General features: G+C 34.9%; 1 protein-coding gene across 2 annotated transcripts in view; it reads right to left on the bottom strand.

The window, feature by feature from the left end:
* LOC131038090 (ABC transporter G family member 3) overlaps positions 1-15,895 on the bottom strand; it is a 145,014-nt gene that overhangs the window by 22,962 nt on the left and 106,157 nt on the right. For both annotated transcript variants that reach the window (XR_009359528.1, XM_057970397.2), the window contains exon 8: positions 6,826-6,912. Coding sequence is in view for 1 of the 2 variants with exons in the window: in XM_057970397.2 (XP_057826380.2) it covers positions 6,826-6,912 (87 nt within the window). In the remaining variant the exon portion in view is untranslated. The remainder of the gene's footprint in view (positions 1-6,825; positions 6,913-15,895) is intronic.

Below are 15,895 nucleotides of genomic sequence, written 5' to 3'. Positions count from 1 at the left end.
TTCTTCGAAAGGATCATGTTAGTCGTGTCAGATGTAATGTTATAAGCACTTATTGTACATGGACTGTTGAATTAATATAGAGACTGGTTATTTAATATATTTCCATTATGTTCTGTGCATTTACTTTCTGCATTTAACCGTTTACCCGAGAGGGTAAACAACAATATCATAGTTTGACTTGCTGTGGAAAATACCTCCTACTTATCAATATCTACTCTACTTGACCAAAATGAAGACTCGGAATCTGAAGAAGTCTTATTTGTACATAACAAAGCAAAAAAAAGCAAGTACAAATCCAAGTATATTTCTTCAAAAGGAAAAATTAAATGCTTCTATTGTAATGAAATAGGACATGTAATTTTGAATTGTAAGAAGAGGGCACAATATCTACTAGATGATAAACTAGATCATCTTGCTTCCTTGGCTGAATAAACAGATTGGAAAGAATATGTCAATGATGAAGAGCTAAACTGTCCTACTGATGAGGAATTTTTTTTTAAATAAATGAAAATTGGAGGCAAGAGGCAATGGAGGAAGGAGGACACTCAACATCCTAATGTTAGTCACCAACGACGGGGCCACTTATCAGCTTTGGTAGCATGTTGAGATCTATTGTGGCATGTGCTTTTATTTTTGTAATAATTGGAAATGTCACATCATGGAGGGGATATAACAGCAATATTCCATCCCCAGTGGAAGTGACAATTCCCTATGTTGTTGGAGATTGAAAGACACGATCAACAACAATGGGTATTTTTATTCTTGTGTATGATTTCCTTATGTAACCTCCTAATGTTAAACATTGTAATGGACAAAAGCACTAGTGTAATGTTGTTCATGGATCTTGAAATGGTTAGTGGTAATCCAGAAAACCATATGAAGGGAACATATGAGTGTAGTCTTGTTCATGTTTAGGTTTGCGGTAAACTGGTGTGAAAACCATGAAAGGTTGATGAGAGGTTGCACTTGTTTGAATCAAGATCACCAGAGATAACTTTAAGAAACCCCCCTAAAAAACAGATATAAAATCTTGGCGAATTTTTATTTATTTTGGATAAAAATAATAATTTTTATTCGCAAATCTTTCATTTTTTAAAAGAACAATTTTTATTTTTATTGGCGAATTTTTTTACATCAAAATTCTTTGGTATAAAATCTTGGCAAATTTTTGAAAATAATATGAGCGTGCATTAATTCTAGTATTGCAAATAATTTCATTTAAAAAAATAAATTCTTATATAGAAAAGTAGAGGCTTAAGGTGGAAATCGTTAATGAGTTTAAAGGATAGACACTACTTTATTTAGTTACTGCTATTAATTTAAAATTTAAATTAATCTAATAGCCCTCTTTGTATTTTTTTAGATAAAATGTACTTAAAATTTATAATATTCATGGGCCCAAAATTATTTTTATACCATTGATTTTCATTGGCGTCAACAATTGTAAAGCAACACAACCCCCATGAGCATTACAACTTGTAGGTACAATTTTCCTCATGGAATGCAATGATGGTCATTAGATCATATTTTGAATCAATGGTGGCAACCAAAGATTACTAATAAAACCCTTAAGTAACTAATAATTATGATGTATTGTTGGCTAATTAATTTAATTTTTTATAATAAATTATAAAATTTTGGCGAATTTGATCCAATCATGTATCGAATATTTTGGTGAATCTTTGAGTTCAAAAATTTAATAAAATAAACCCTTTGGCGATTTAAATAAGAATAAAATAAAATTTTGTAAAAATGTGGCGATTTAGGTCACCTTAAAACTTGAACTATTAGCCAAATTTTGATTTTTCAGATTTTAAAAATTAGGCAATTGGCGAATATTAGCCACTAAAAAAATCACTAAAGATCACGAGCCATAAGAGTTGGGCTTATTGTAGTTGAAAGTGTGAGTTTTACCATATTCATACTAAGGGGGAAAATGTTAGGAAATATATTATTAGTGTGAATTTTGCCATAATTGTTTATGAGTTGTTTTAAACAACTACTAATTCTAGAGTTGGGTAAAACTATGTGGAGAAATTTGTGGAAGACAGCTTCCTATAAATAATTTGTATCAAGTCAAATGAGCTGGGGAGAACTCCAAAATTCTTGGAGTACATTGGTTTATTCTTTCTTGGTTTCCATTGTCGTATTTGATCCCAGTTGACATTGTGGTTTGCAGTGACGCTTTCAAAAGCATTTTCAGACTCCTGAGATTTCTTCAAACTTCTTGGAGAGCACGTCTATTTTAGTAAGTCTCTGAGTTGGCACTAGTTTTCATCCCATTACCTTGGTTCCATCTTGGCGTGCTCAAATTTGGTTTTCAACGCCTCGGCAATGCTTTCCAAAACTCCAATGGAAGTATTTAAGTGTTATATTTTTATAAAATCACTTTATGTCACCTGAAGTGGATGCCCAAGTAAAAGAGACTTGCACATAAAATTGTTTTATTAATTTGAAATGTGCCTTTGGCATGAAATGAATTATTTAAAATTTCAAAAGGGCTTTTTTCCCTCCAAAGCTATAAAAGCAGGTTTGGGCTCTCATTTTGGATATGTTGAAGTTGACACATAACAAGATGCTCTTGGATTGAATCTACATGCTCTTCCTTGAATCTTGTGAGGACGAAAACCCTCATTAAATAACTGATTTCAGATTTGAAAGACAATCCCTAGCTGTTTGGAGTGGTTCTAGACAGGAATCACTGTTGTTATTCACAGAAATTGCAGATTTGGGGCATTAGAAATGAAGATTTTTGTGGTGTTTCGATATGCAGATTATTGGGTGTGAACATCAATAAATTTGAAGTTTTTTTTTGTTGTTTTTTGAGTGTGTTTAGAGTTTCTTCTAGCTGGCCATACCCCTCTGGGAGGAGGCTGTACCATCATTACTTGTTAGAGAAATTGAGTTAGAGGGTCTACAATATCAGAGATTGTGTGAATTTTCTTTCTCATGGCCGAGCGACTCATTAAGGTTGGTTTTGAGGTTGTTTACAGCTAGTATGAATTTTTGTTTTTGAGGTTCTTTGCAACTAGAGGAGCAAACACAATCAATGACATTATTAAAAAAGAAGATACAACCATTGTTGGATAAATAGACCTTGAATTTGAAGAGGAAGTAACAAAATATGTGTTCTCTAGAGCCATCATGAAGGCAAGAAATGTGGTTTAATCTCATAACCTACTTAGGTCTAAACTGTAATATCCCCATTTTTACGCCTTCAATCTGATAGGGTTGGCCTGTTCCTGGAGGTTTCTAGTTTCTTAGAGAATGTTTTGGAGTTGTTTAACACTTTTTGGGGTGATTTTGAGCAACTAGTCCGAGACTTAGTAAGTTTCTATTTTTAGTGTCAGTTTTGACACCATTTGGTCAGTTGGGAGTCTAGATTGACTTACTATTTTTAGCAATTACTATAAATGGCAGCTAGTCATAGTTCAGTCTCTTCCCAACTTCAGTATGCAACAACTTTAGTCAATAGGTTTTGTGTGTACCTTCCAAAGCTCTTTTTGGTCACTTTTGTTCATACCTACTATTTACAAAGAGTCACGGGATGATTAGTGGGTATCATGGCTATTTCTGGATAGTTAGTTATTGCAGAAGTTAATAGCGTCATGGAGATTGGAGTTTTATGGATATTATATTAAATAACGTTTGAATAATAAAGTCAAATTAAACTTTACATTATTTAATATGATAAATGACTCTATAAAGTTATTTTATAAAGTGACTTTTAATGGTGCTTTGGGAGACATGGATATTATAAAATATTAAGTCACTTTTAATTTAAAATGTGCAAACCCTAATTAGGGCATTGGGATGAAAGCATTATAAAAAGGCACTTGGGGGCTCATTGAGATATACTTGATTTATTTTATTTTTCTCTTTGAGAAGGTTGGGAGCTTGGCTTTCAATGCAGGAAATCCATGTACGAAAACCCTTGGAGTTTCTCAGTGGTTTGGACGAAAACCCAAATCCATCTTTCATGTGGATTCATCTAAAATTCACCATTGCACTTCATTATAAGATTGCTAGAGGTTCAATTGGAAATCTCTCTAAAGGTTTTGACAAGTACTGGATATTGAGAAGGAGCTGGAAATATTATTTATTTGCAGGTCTACAGCTGTGCTAGGGTTTGGAGCACAAAATAAAGGAAATTTGTGAACAAATCTTATTTTGAAGAATTCTTTAATGCAGATCCATTAGGGTTTTAAACCCATATTTATTGGTTTTTTGTGGGTTTGAAATCGAGGCATAAGGAGGTGGATCTAAACAAGGGGTTCATGCATGCATTTTGGGAAGTTTATTTTCTGAGTGCTTAAAAATTCATCTTCAGGTTGTAGTGAAGAGGTTTCTTGTATTGGCAATTTGGGCCAAATATTCTTGTGGTATTAATCACCGGAATGAGTATGTAAATTGCTAATAGCAAAGAAGACATTGTTGGAATTATTTTCTTGACTGTCAAAAGAATAATTCTGATCATATCAATTTCTTATTTCTGTAATAATTATTTCAGACTACTGATGCTATTACTCAAGTCAAAATTTGAGCCTTTCTTTGTATTTTATGCAAAAAGATTTAATTAAGTAAATCTATTTTGGATGTGTTCAAAATATGCTATTCATTTTGTACTTATGCGAGACAACAAGCAAACATCTTCATTGTAAACTCTCAAGATAACAAAATCATTGTCTTTACATCTCAAACTACTCTCGAGATCAGAACAAGCAAACTGTTTGTCAAATTACCTTACCAGCTGAGTGTAAAGAAGGGGCAAAAAATTGGGTGACAATTTGGGGTAGCATATTACATAAACATAGGAGAATTGATAGAGATAACAAATATGGAGAAATATTTTGATTTTGAATCAATCAAGAAGCCACAAAGCATGAAGCATGCAAGCACAAAGTTGAAGGGGCATGCCACAATATGGTGGAACATTTTTGTGCAAAGTAAATGTGTCAAAACTAAAAGGGATAGGAAAAAGATCTCTGACTAGGATTGCATGTTCAAGAAGCTCAAGGGAAGCTCATGTCACAAAACTACACAATGGATTTGTTTAAGAAGCTCTAGAATTTAGACCAGAAAGAGACATTCATTTAAGAGTGTACAGAGTTCTATAGACTCGACATTCAAACTAGTCATATAGAAGATGATTCAAAGGAGGTCTCTAGGAATGTAAATGATTCAAACCTATTCACAAAGCCCATTAGTCATTGGTGCTACATATAGGCACATAGGATAAACATTAGTGTTGATAGAGTGAAGAATGTAGTTGACTAGAGAGAGTGAGATGTATGATCACTTGGAAGAGAGAGAAAGGGTGAAAGAGAGAGAGAGAGAGAGATGGTGAGTAAAATGTGTGGTTGGCTAGAGAGATAGTGAAGCATTTGGTCAACAAGAAGCTGAAACATGCAGTTTCTTGAATCTTCAATTACAAACAAGTGGCAATCTAAACATCATTGGAAGACCAAGAGTCATATGTGTCTGATTTTAAAGGCCAAATAAGAAAGGGAGGACAAGGAATGTTGAAAATTGGGGATGAGTTCAGAACAGAATAGTTCTTATGCATAGCTATGATCATAAAGGGTTAAATTGTACAACATTTAGTCTCAGTGAGTAGGCTGAATATTCATTGGGTTGTGCAGTGTAGGCTAGTTGGTTTTTGTTTTCTTAATTTTCCACTGTTATTGTGCTTTCATTGTGTAAACTTTGGGCAACTGTTGGAAATTTGTTCATAATATCATATGACCCACTTACAATTTGTGCCATCGAGATATAACCTATAATGTAAATTTTATGTTTGGCTCGTTATACATATCACAAGGCAGATTATTTGGTCCACAAAGCACTTTAGATCAAACACAATGGTTTTATATATGATTGGAAAACTCTTGCAATATGCATAGAAACATTGTATAATAAATCTAATATCATTAAGGTTCCTGAAATGAAAATATGATCCACTTGATGCTCAAACAATAAAAGATAATTCAAGTATCTACCAAAACCACAAAATTCATTCATACATAAGTTATCATATTAAAATAAACTATAACAAATTAAGTTCCAATAATCATATTATAGCTCCTCCCTTATGTGTAAAGTTTGGTGTTTCTTTTGCAATAGGTACTTTCCTTGTCCATTGCATCACAAAAAATAAAATATATTTCTATTTGATAAATTTGTATATATAGAAAAGCACATAGTTCACTCAATGGTGAAGGCATGTGCATTCCATAGTGGAGGTCATAGATTTGCATCTGGACAATGGTAAAGTTGTATATTTTGTTAAACAATATATAAAGTATATGGAAAAAAGCAATCCCCTGGTGGCGCAATTACATATATGGTTTCTCAGACACCAAATTTGTGTCTTGCTCGGTGGTAACCTGTAAGAAACTACTTACTTTTACCTTTTGGCTATGTTGATACCTACTTAAGAAAACTATACTATTACTCAATATTATGGCTCTTTCTCTGTTGAAGCATCTTCAATGCATGCTACCATCTTTACTATTAATGAAAATGAAAAGGACTTTCATAGTTAAAAATTGCAAAATGTATTTCATTGGAAGTTTAACTTAAGATATTTAGATTTGTACACAAGTATTGTAATGAATTTTTAGATAGATTCACCATTAACTAATATGGAAAGCAAATCACATATTGATGGTAATTACAAATGCTTTTTAATTCAATCTTTGATATAGAAATAGTCGCATCCTACAATTCAAAATGCTTATAGCCAATATAAAAACACATTTGCAGCATATATGGTAAACCTTAAGGATGAATGATAAAAGGAAATTTTTGAAATATTCTGCTTACCTTAATTTCTTTAATATGAGAAGGAAAACCCCCAATACTCAATAAAGATGTGAAAGCTATGAAAAAAAAGACTGCAACAACTCTTGCCTGAAAAATACACACCCTTAATTAGTGAGCTCCAAGTTCAAACCATATATCCACAAAGAAACTTAAATTTTAATTGTGTATTAACAATAAATCTAATTAATTCCTTTACTTCGGATATGTCCATTTTATATACAAGCTGCTTAACTTGGTCATGGTTCATGTGAAGCATCTTGGAATTTTAAAATAGAAACAATGTATGATTACTCACTGAGCATGGGATGTCTCCTAGTTACATATAAAAATATATAAATATAACTACTTATAAGTCAAGTGATTTACTTTCTACCATTCATCTCTCTCCCTTGATCGGCAAAAGGGATTTGGCTAAACAAGGGGACTGAGATTGGTGTAATATTGGCAAACCAGTAAGCCCTACTTTTGTGTTGATTAACAGCTGTCGCCAGCCTAGAAAACGATCACATTAGTGAGGTGAAGTTTGACCCTTTTAGTTGTTTCTACAAAAAGTAATACAATTTGACTGAAAAACACTGGAACCAATACTTTTAACTACTATTTTCATTGTAATAAATGTTGGATTGAATGTAACTAATTCTACTGACTACTATTTCATTGTACTTGTAAAAAATATGGGGTTGAATGTAACCAGTTGCATTACTATTGAGTATTGACGACTGTTTTGTTGTAATGAATGTGGAGTTCAATGTAATTAATGCTGTTGACTACTGTTTCAATGTAAATTGTTATAAATGTGGAGTTGAAAGTAACAATTATCAAGGACTTCTTTTAAACTTTGACAAATGCCAAGTTATCTGCAGTAAATGCTGATGACTGCTTTTAGACTAATAAATCCTAAATCAACAGAAATATTTGTTTGGATCCAACAATTATCATTTGGAAGTATAATATGATCTTTCTGTACACTTCATTTTGTTTTTGTGCTAAATATTGATATCCATAGGCAAAAGCCTCTGGCCAAATATTGCCTTCAGCACATTTCCTGTGGGCTGTTCTAGCTTATAGCCATGAGTGCCTTCAGGCTATACCTATCAGACTATCGCCTCCTTCTAGCCATTGCCTTTGAGCCATTATCATGTTCTAACAATTGCCTTCAGACAGATTTACAATATCTTCAGTCCAAAAGCAAAAAAATTGAAAGCATCTTGAGATTCTTATTTTTCATTGTATAACTATCCAATTGCAAGCAAATTTTTATTTCAAAACTTACTGTTGTGTGAAAGTATTAAGAATTTAAGATGGAGATAATCTATAACAATTTTATCTCCTCCGCTCTGCTTCACATCAGACCAGCAACTAAAATATGGCTTCCATGTAAAGCATAATAAACTATACAGTGAGTGACTGCCAATCGTTTTTATTTTTTCACCAATTTTTATCCACACTCCATTTTCAGTTTTTTATGTTTTTTGTTAGAGATTCTTGCTCACTGTTCCTTGCATGTTTTGTAGAACTGTTTGATCTAAAAAACAACTAGAAAGCAAAGAGAAGTGCGATCTACTTTATACTGTATATTCTTTGTTTCCATATATATTAATATATTATAGAGCTTTATGGGTTTGTCATGAATGCATGGGCAAGTTGTATACTAAAAGGCTAAAAGCTGAATCCTTTCCATGGCATAATTCCAGGTTTTAAGATATTTTTGCACTTTTGAAGATTTAGATTTTTAGACTTGGTGTGACTTTAGGAGACTTCCTAGAATTATCAAAAAAAACTGTAGCAATTTTTGGCCTTGACCTTTTGTTGATATTAATGAAATGAACCATTGTGCGATGTTGTGAGCTCCTGCACAAAATTGAGTGAGTTTGGCAACTCGGTAGGAATCCAAATAGTCTGAAGAGATAGTTCTATATATTGTCATTATGCTATGATGATGTGGATTGAATGATAATGGTCATTTCTCATTGTTATCTATAACCATTATGAGATTAAATAGTTCCACTACTCATACTATACTGAAACTTCATGTCAATATTCCTAAGAAAGGAATGTCTGGGCTCTGGGGTACAGTATCTTAGACACTATGCAATTTTGTTGCCAATTTTTAGATAACCATTGAAATTATTCCCACTGATCTAAGCACATTTGAGTGGATCTGCAACATCATTGAATTTCTTGTAATATTCACAATATTATAACACTTCCACTTTGCATCTTGTGAATTTTGCAAGACTTGCAAGTAACAATGTGAACATGTCATCTCCATCTGTACAAGATAATGCTAGGTCACCAACAGAGCACTCACCCAGCACTCGCCCAGCAACTGGTATGTAGGTCGTCTCTATGTATGTATGCATGTATGTATAATACAGCTGTACCTAAACGTATCATACCCAAGAGGAAAATAAATTTTTCATAACAGAATACCAAAACCTCGTACCTGTACCCAACCCTGTACCAAAACCAACTAAGCTGAATAACCAAGGGAGAGACGATTGAAACCCAAGACGTCTGATGATGCTAAGAAATGCACTTTGGCATTAGTCTAGAAGTTCAACTAGGAAGCTTTCAAAGAACATAAAAAGAAAATTTTCTCAGAGTTTAATACCCCAATGGCTCAGCTAGATCCTTCAACACTCTCTGCCAATAACAGTCCTTCATTACAAGTTTCAAACACCAAACTCCACTATAAAATGCAAGTAAATATCAACAACTCAGCATTCCAAAAAGTAATGAACGCCAGGGCATTGGATGATTGCCTTTGACATTTGAAGACATTACTCCATCAATAAGTCCACAAATGCTAAAAATATCACCATTGCAACTAAAAATGTCTAAGTTGTTTTTGTGTTAATACAAGTTTCACAATGTGAAGAAAGAGAGCAAATTCAACAATGTTGATAAGGTCCAAGTTCATTGAAAAGGTGTCTACATAATACAATACTCTCAAGCACTATCATAGTGTGTACAAAAGATTCTAGTTACTAAAACAAAAGAAGGATCATTCAGTGCTAGGATATACAAATAAGATTCATGAACTTTACAGCCATCTAAATCTCTGCAAATAAACCTGCACAAAGTCCTCAAGTACATTAGTGATCTTCATCACCGCATACAAGTTGCCATAGAGTTCCTAACTCGTGAAACATTGAGAAAAGCATATTGACATGCCATCAATATAAAAGAAAAATCCAAGACGAAGTTGAAAGGCTCTACGTATTCTGGGCCTTCGCACAACAGTTTCATTAAACATTCAAGTTAGCATTGTACAAAACTTTGCAATGGGAAGCTTTCCCAAAGGTACAGGAGACTACTCAACAAAAAGCTTGTTGATAAATTGTTGTCATTGATGTTAAAGTGCATTGATGAAGGTAAGAATCATTGCTCCACTATCGAGATTTTTGTTTGGCAAGAATGAAATTATTTTGTAAAATCAATTGATTCTAGCCTACATAGGCTGACCTATGTCTTACACCAAATTGGAGAAGATTAAAATGCAATCAATTGGTTTTTGTATGGAGCCGACTTCCCTTCCTTGGTCGCCCCATTCAAGGAATTTAAAATAAATAATGTTTTTTTGGGGGGCCTCCAAAGAGGGCCAACCTCCTAGGCTTGTGCGACCACTTTGGGCTATGTGACTAAAGATTAAAATAAAAAGTAAATGCAAACTGCCTTGGCCTACCTAGAAAGAAGAGGTGCAGCCATTGGTAAAGTGGTGCATGAGTTGGCATAAATATGAGATCATTCATTCAAGAAATTCATCGAATATCTTTCCATCAATAGCAAATTTGGAGCAGACCTTAGAAGCAGAACTAATGTGATTTTAAGAGCAGTCTTGAAGGCGAATTTCTGTAGACCTGAAGGGCAAATTCTAGCAGACCTTGAGGCGAATTCTTGCAGACCTAAAGGGCAAATTCTAGAAGACCTAAGAGAATTCCTTGAGGCAAATTTTTGCAGACCTAAACGGAGAATTGTAGCAGACTTAAGTGCAGATCTTCAAGGGCGGATTATTGCAGATTTAAAGACTATCTATTGCAGATTTGGAGGATGTTTTATGCAGACTGTAAGGGCAAATAGTTGCAGACCTATGAGCAGAAATTCTTGGGCAGAATTGCAAAAGGGTTTCAGATCTGATTGGAGAAGGAGGTCAAACATTCATCATTTCATTCTATTGGAGATTAGTGCCTCATTTCCAAAGAGATTGGTGTCTCTTATTGAGTTGGTGCTCAGTTGTGGGGATTGGTATCTCCAATGGGTTGGTATCTACAAAACCATCTAGAGGGGATTGGTGTCTCTTGTAGATTGATGCCTACAAAATTTGTAAGTTTTCAACACAAAAGCAATATTTTGTTGTGATTTTCTCCCACAAGGGTTTCCATGTAAATCATGTGTTCTTGCTAGATCTTCCATGTGTGATTGATTAAGCTTTTTGAAATATAAGTATTGCATCTAATCAAGATTTGAGAAGTAAAAGATTGTTGATATACTGATTCGCCCCACATCAAAAGGTTGACACCCATAACTCTCACTTGAATTTAGCAATTGTCAGCTAAGCAAGAGCAAGAAACAAATATTGACATCCAATTTGCTTTAACTTCAATTCTAGACCAACAGCCATCAATGCTTAGGAAAGAAAATGTCTGCAACATCATGTTGGGTAGAGTAATAACCATTCCATGTCATCATCATCACTAAAATTTGGAAGAATATGATCACACAAGACACTGAAGAACATCTAGACCTTGCAAACTTAGCACTTACACAGCCTTACTCATTTGGAAGGTTTGGCAAGGTCAAGCTCAAAGTGACTTGTCAATGCACATTTGATTATGGTGCCTTACCATGCAAGATTCCCTTAAGTAGAAGGAATAGAAGGGGGGTATAGTTGCCAATGACCAATCTTTCGAGTCGCTTCTATTATCTAGGTCATCCCACCTATATCGATAGTATAGACTGATAGAGTCGAGTATAGACTGATGTCGGGTAGAAACGTATAGAGTGCTCGGGGTGGGTGGGAGGCTATAGTTGCCACCTTGACAGCAACTTAAGTAGGAGGTTTACTCGCTTCTTCATGTAACCTGTGGTTTTTTTCTATGCAAGACTTATTTGTATGATTGAGATGACAACTGCAGGGTTAAGCTACAACAGTGTTGTGTTAAGGTCAAAAATTCTCTCTATCACATTCCAAAGTTCCCTTCAAAAGCCAACATTTTATTGGTATCTACAAAGCAATGTAGAAAGCTTGTTTCTCGTGCACAAAAACCATGTTATTCACTGGATTTTGCACCCCTTCAATTTCTAAAACTTTAATGAAGGCCAAAGAATTGGACAAAATATAGAAAATCCTTCAACACAGTCAACAAATGCACAACCAATGTCTATAGATTTTGACTTACAAGCAACAAAAGTACAAGGAATGCCATGATTCACATCAAACACCATACATTTTTCAGGCTGGTCACAAGTTTCAATTGTGCCTATAAAAAGAGCAATTCCAAGGTCCTCACCACACTATTAAACCAATGTGCTATAGTCTGTTAGGTCCCAGAGGCAACTAAGGGGGGGGTGAATCAGTTGTCTATTAATTTCAAACCAAAACTAACTTAACCAAACTTAGTGCATAATACCGGTAAACCAAACTTAATGCCGGTAGACAATTTAACAGTTAATTGCAATACCGGTAAAGTTTAATGCATGAAACAGAAAGACAAATAACATACACAACACATGACACAGTTATTTGCATGTGGAAACCCTGTAAGGGGAAAAACCACAGTGGGAAACCTTACCCACAATCAGATGATACTACTGCAGATAGTATGTGTGTACAAATGGGGTCTGCACATGCAGAAAGGCCAACTGCCTAGAGCTCACTGCTCAATCACAAAATGGGAGTCGCACTGACTACAATTGGATGGTTAAATCCAATGATAATGTACTGCTCAAAATAGCATCTTCATATGTTGGATTCAGTACCGGTTAAGCTTTGATTTGCCTTCTTCAAAAGCCTCCTTGAATCTTCAAATGATGTCTACATGTATAGCTCTGCTTATATTCGCATATACCTTATTACAATCCTTTTTCACTCCTCTACTACTACATAATCTCATAAATGAGATCTTACATATATACCAAGACCTAAGACCAAATGTGTAGGTCGGCTCACTAAGATATTACAATTAAATCAATTACAAATGAATCAATATGTGATGCATGATGTCGGCTCAATGCATTTACAACAATAACAAATCATCTCCATAACATGTCGTGCTGATCTGGAATAGATAATGCTTGCCGGTCCATAACCTAGACCTATTTGCCGGTAACAACAAATATGCAAACCCAATTAGATCAATGACCAAATCACCAAAACCAAGTGTCCAAACAATGTCTTCGACATAACCAAGTAATCTCCAGATGTTAACAGATCATCCTCAGTGCCAGTGAACAATATAACCTGCCGGTGAACCAGATACCGGTGACTGTGCATAAGTCTTTGAACATGTCGGTGAACATAACCAAAGATCTCCAAGTGTTTTCAAGTGTTGACAAGTGTTGACATCAATGACAAAACCAATGCAACACATCCATAATACCAACAATCTCCCCCTTTGGCATTGATGGCAACACAAGATGAAAAAACCATCTAAGTGCCAAAGCAGAAATGCCAAAAACCAAAAACCAACAATCTCCCAAAGAGATCATCGAAATACAGATACAGAGAGTAACAATCTCTCCCCCAATGAATAATCTCTCCCCAAAAGATAATGTGTTTTTCCATAAATATCTCTCTCCCTTTGACATCAAATGCCAAAGCAATACAAAACCAAATACAATCAGTTCAAAGAACTTGTTACAAATACCAATAGTTGTAACCACATTTATTCAATCTACTCCCCCTAAGAAGTAGCTCTCCTTCATCAAAGCCAGAAAAATGATTTCTCTATTAATTCTACAGGTCTGATGCCATGCTCCAACTGTCTAAGTTTCTACCGGTGAGGGTATAACTCCAAGCTGCTCTCTTAGATATTCAAAAGTTTCCTTAGGCAAAGGTTTAGTAAAGATATCTGTAATCTGATCTTTAGTATTCACATAAACCAATTTCACTTCTTTTGCTTCAACATTCTCTTTTAAAAAATTGAATTTGATAGAAACGTGTTTAGTTTTTGAGTGAAATACCGGATTCTTTGATATATCAATTGCTGTCATATTATCACAGTAAATGATTATAGGTTCCTTGCATTTTACCTTTATGTCTTTCAACATTTGCTTAATCCATAATACCTGTGTACAATTAGTTGCTGCTGCAACATATTCTGATTCTGCTGTTGATAAGGATGTACAACTTTGTTCCTTGCTCAACCATGAAATTGGTCTGCTGCCAAGAAAAAATGCTCTATCGGTGGTGCTTTTTCTGTCATCTACATTTCCTGCCCAATTTACATGTGTATGCACATAAATCAAAATTTTCATCTTTAGGATACCATAAACCAAGATTTGTTGTGCCTTGTAGATACCGGAAAATCCTTTTTACTGTTGATTCATGATTTTCCTTAGAATTACTCTGAAATCTTGAAACAATACATACTGCATTCATAATATCAGGTCTTGTTTGTGTCAAATACAGTAAACCTCCTATCATAGACTTGTATCTTGTTGGATTAATAGGTGTTGATTCATCCTTCAAACATAGTTTATCAGTTGTAGTCATAGGTGTGCTTACCGGTTTAGAGTTTTCCATGCCAAAATTCTTAAGTAATTCCTTCAAGTACTTTGATTGATTTATGAATATACCTTTGTCAGTCTGTGAAATTTGCAATCCTAAAAAGAATTTTATCCCTCCAATCATAGACATTTCAAATTCTTCCTGCATCTTATTAGAAAAGTCTTTACACAATCCATCTTCTCCTCCAAAGATTATATCATCAACAGCAACTTCAATAACCAAGATGTCAAAGTGTTCTCAAGTGTTGACAAGTGTTGACATCAATGACAAAACCAACGCAACACATCCATAATACCAACATAGTCCTTACAAGATAATTTACACTGCTAATAAGAATTCTCTTGTCCTAGATCTTCCTCCATACATGGCAATGCCTCATGTTCAATGTCGAACTATTCTAGCTTTCAAACCATACACAACTCAACTCAAGCATTAAAAATTTTAACTTCCCCAATACTACACACTAGATTCCAATCAAAATGAACATGTTGAATCTACCTATAATTGTGCTCGCCTTGGTACTTCTTGTCATTTTATGCCACCCTTGGTTCATCAATGAGAACCAATCAGAGATACGTTCCATGGACCAATACTGCCTCAGTTGATCAAGGGCAAAGCCAATGGAATCATGAAATGTTAAGTGTTGTCTTGTCAGGAGGCCAGTTCCAAGCCTTTTCTTTCTTGACCCCAGAATCCCGAAATTTCCAGTTTCCAAGCCTTTTCCTTCTTGAACCCGGAATCTTAGAATTCCCAATTTCCAAGCCTTTTCCTTCTTGACCCCGGAATCCCAAAACATCCAAGTTCCAAGCCTTTTCATTCTTAATCCTAGAATCCCTAGTATCCAAGCCTTTTCATTCTTAATCCTAGAATCCCTAGTATCCAAGCCTTTTCTTTCTTGACCCCAGAATCTCGAAATTCCCAGTTTCCAAGCCTTTTCCTTCTTGACCCCAAAATCTCGGAACCCCCAAGTTCCAAGCCTTTACATTCTTGACCCCGGAATCTCGAAATTCCCAGTTCTCAAGCCTTTTCCTCCTTGAACCCGGAATCTCAAAATTCCCAGTTCCCAAGCCTTTTCCTCCTTGAACACGAAATACAGGAACTCTGAGGTTCTTGTTTCCTCTCCCCTTGCAATAGGGCCCGACGTCCGACTTCCGAAGACTCGCAACACTTCTAGATGAGGCGATCAAAACTCAAGGTTCTTAATGCTCCACCAATTGTCTACTTTCATTCATGGACCTACAAGGGCACATTTTAATGCTTTTTGCAGGGTTGCCATTAAGAGGAGTCCAGGGCCATGCTTATTTATGGTTACTCTATGGCCTTCATGTCAAGTTTGCA

The sequence above is a fragment of the Cryptomeria japonica genome, chromosome 11 (genome assembly GCF_030272615.1).
Source record: "Cryptomeria japonica chromosome 11, Sugi_1.0, whole genome shotgun sequence".
Taxonomy (NCBI): domain Eukaryota; kingdom Viridiplantae; phylum Streptophyta; class Pinopsida; order Cupressales; family Cupressaceae; genus Cryptomeria; species Cryptomeria japonica.
The sequence above is the reverse complement of the archived record's forward strand: the minus strand, read 5'-3'. Positions and strand labels throughout refer to the sequence as shown.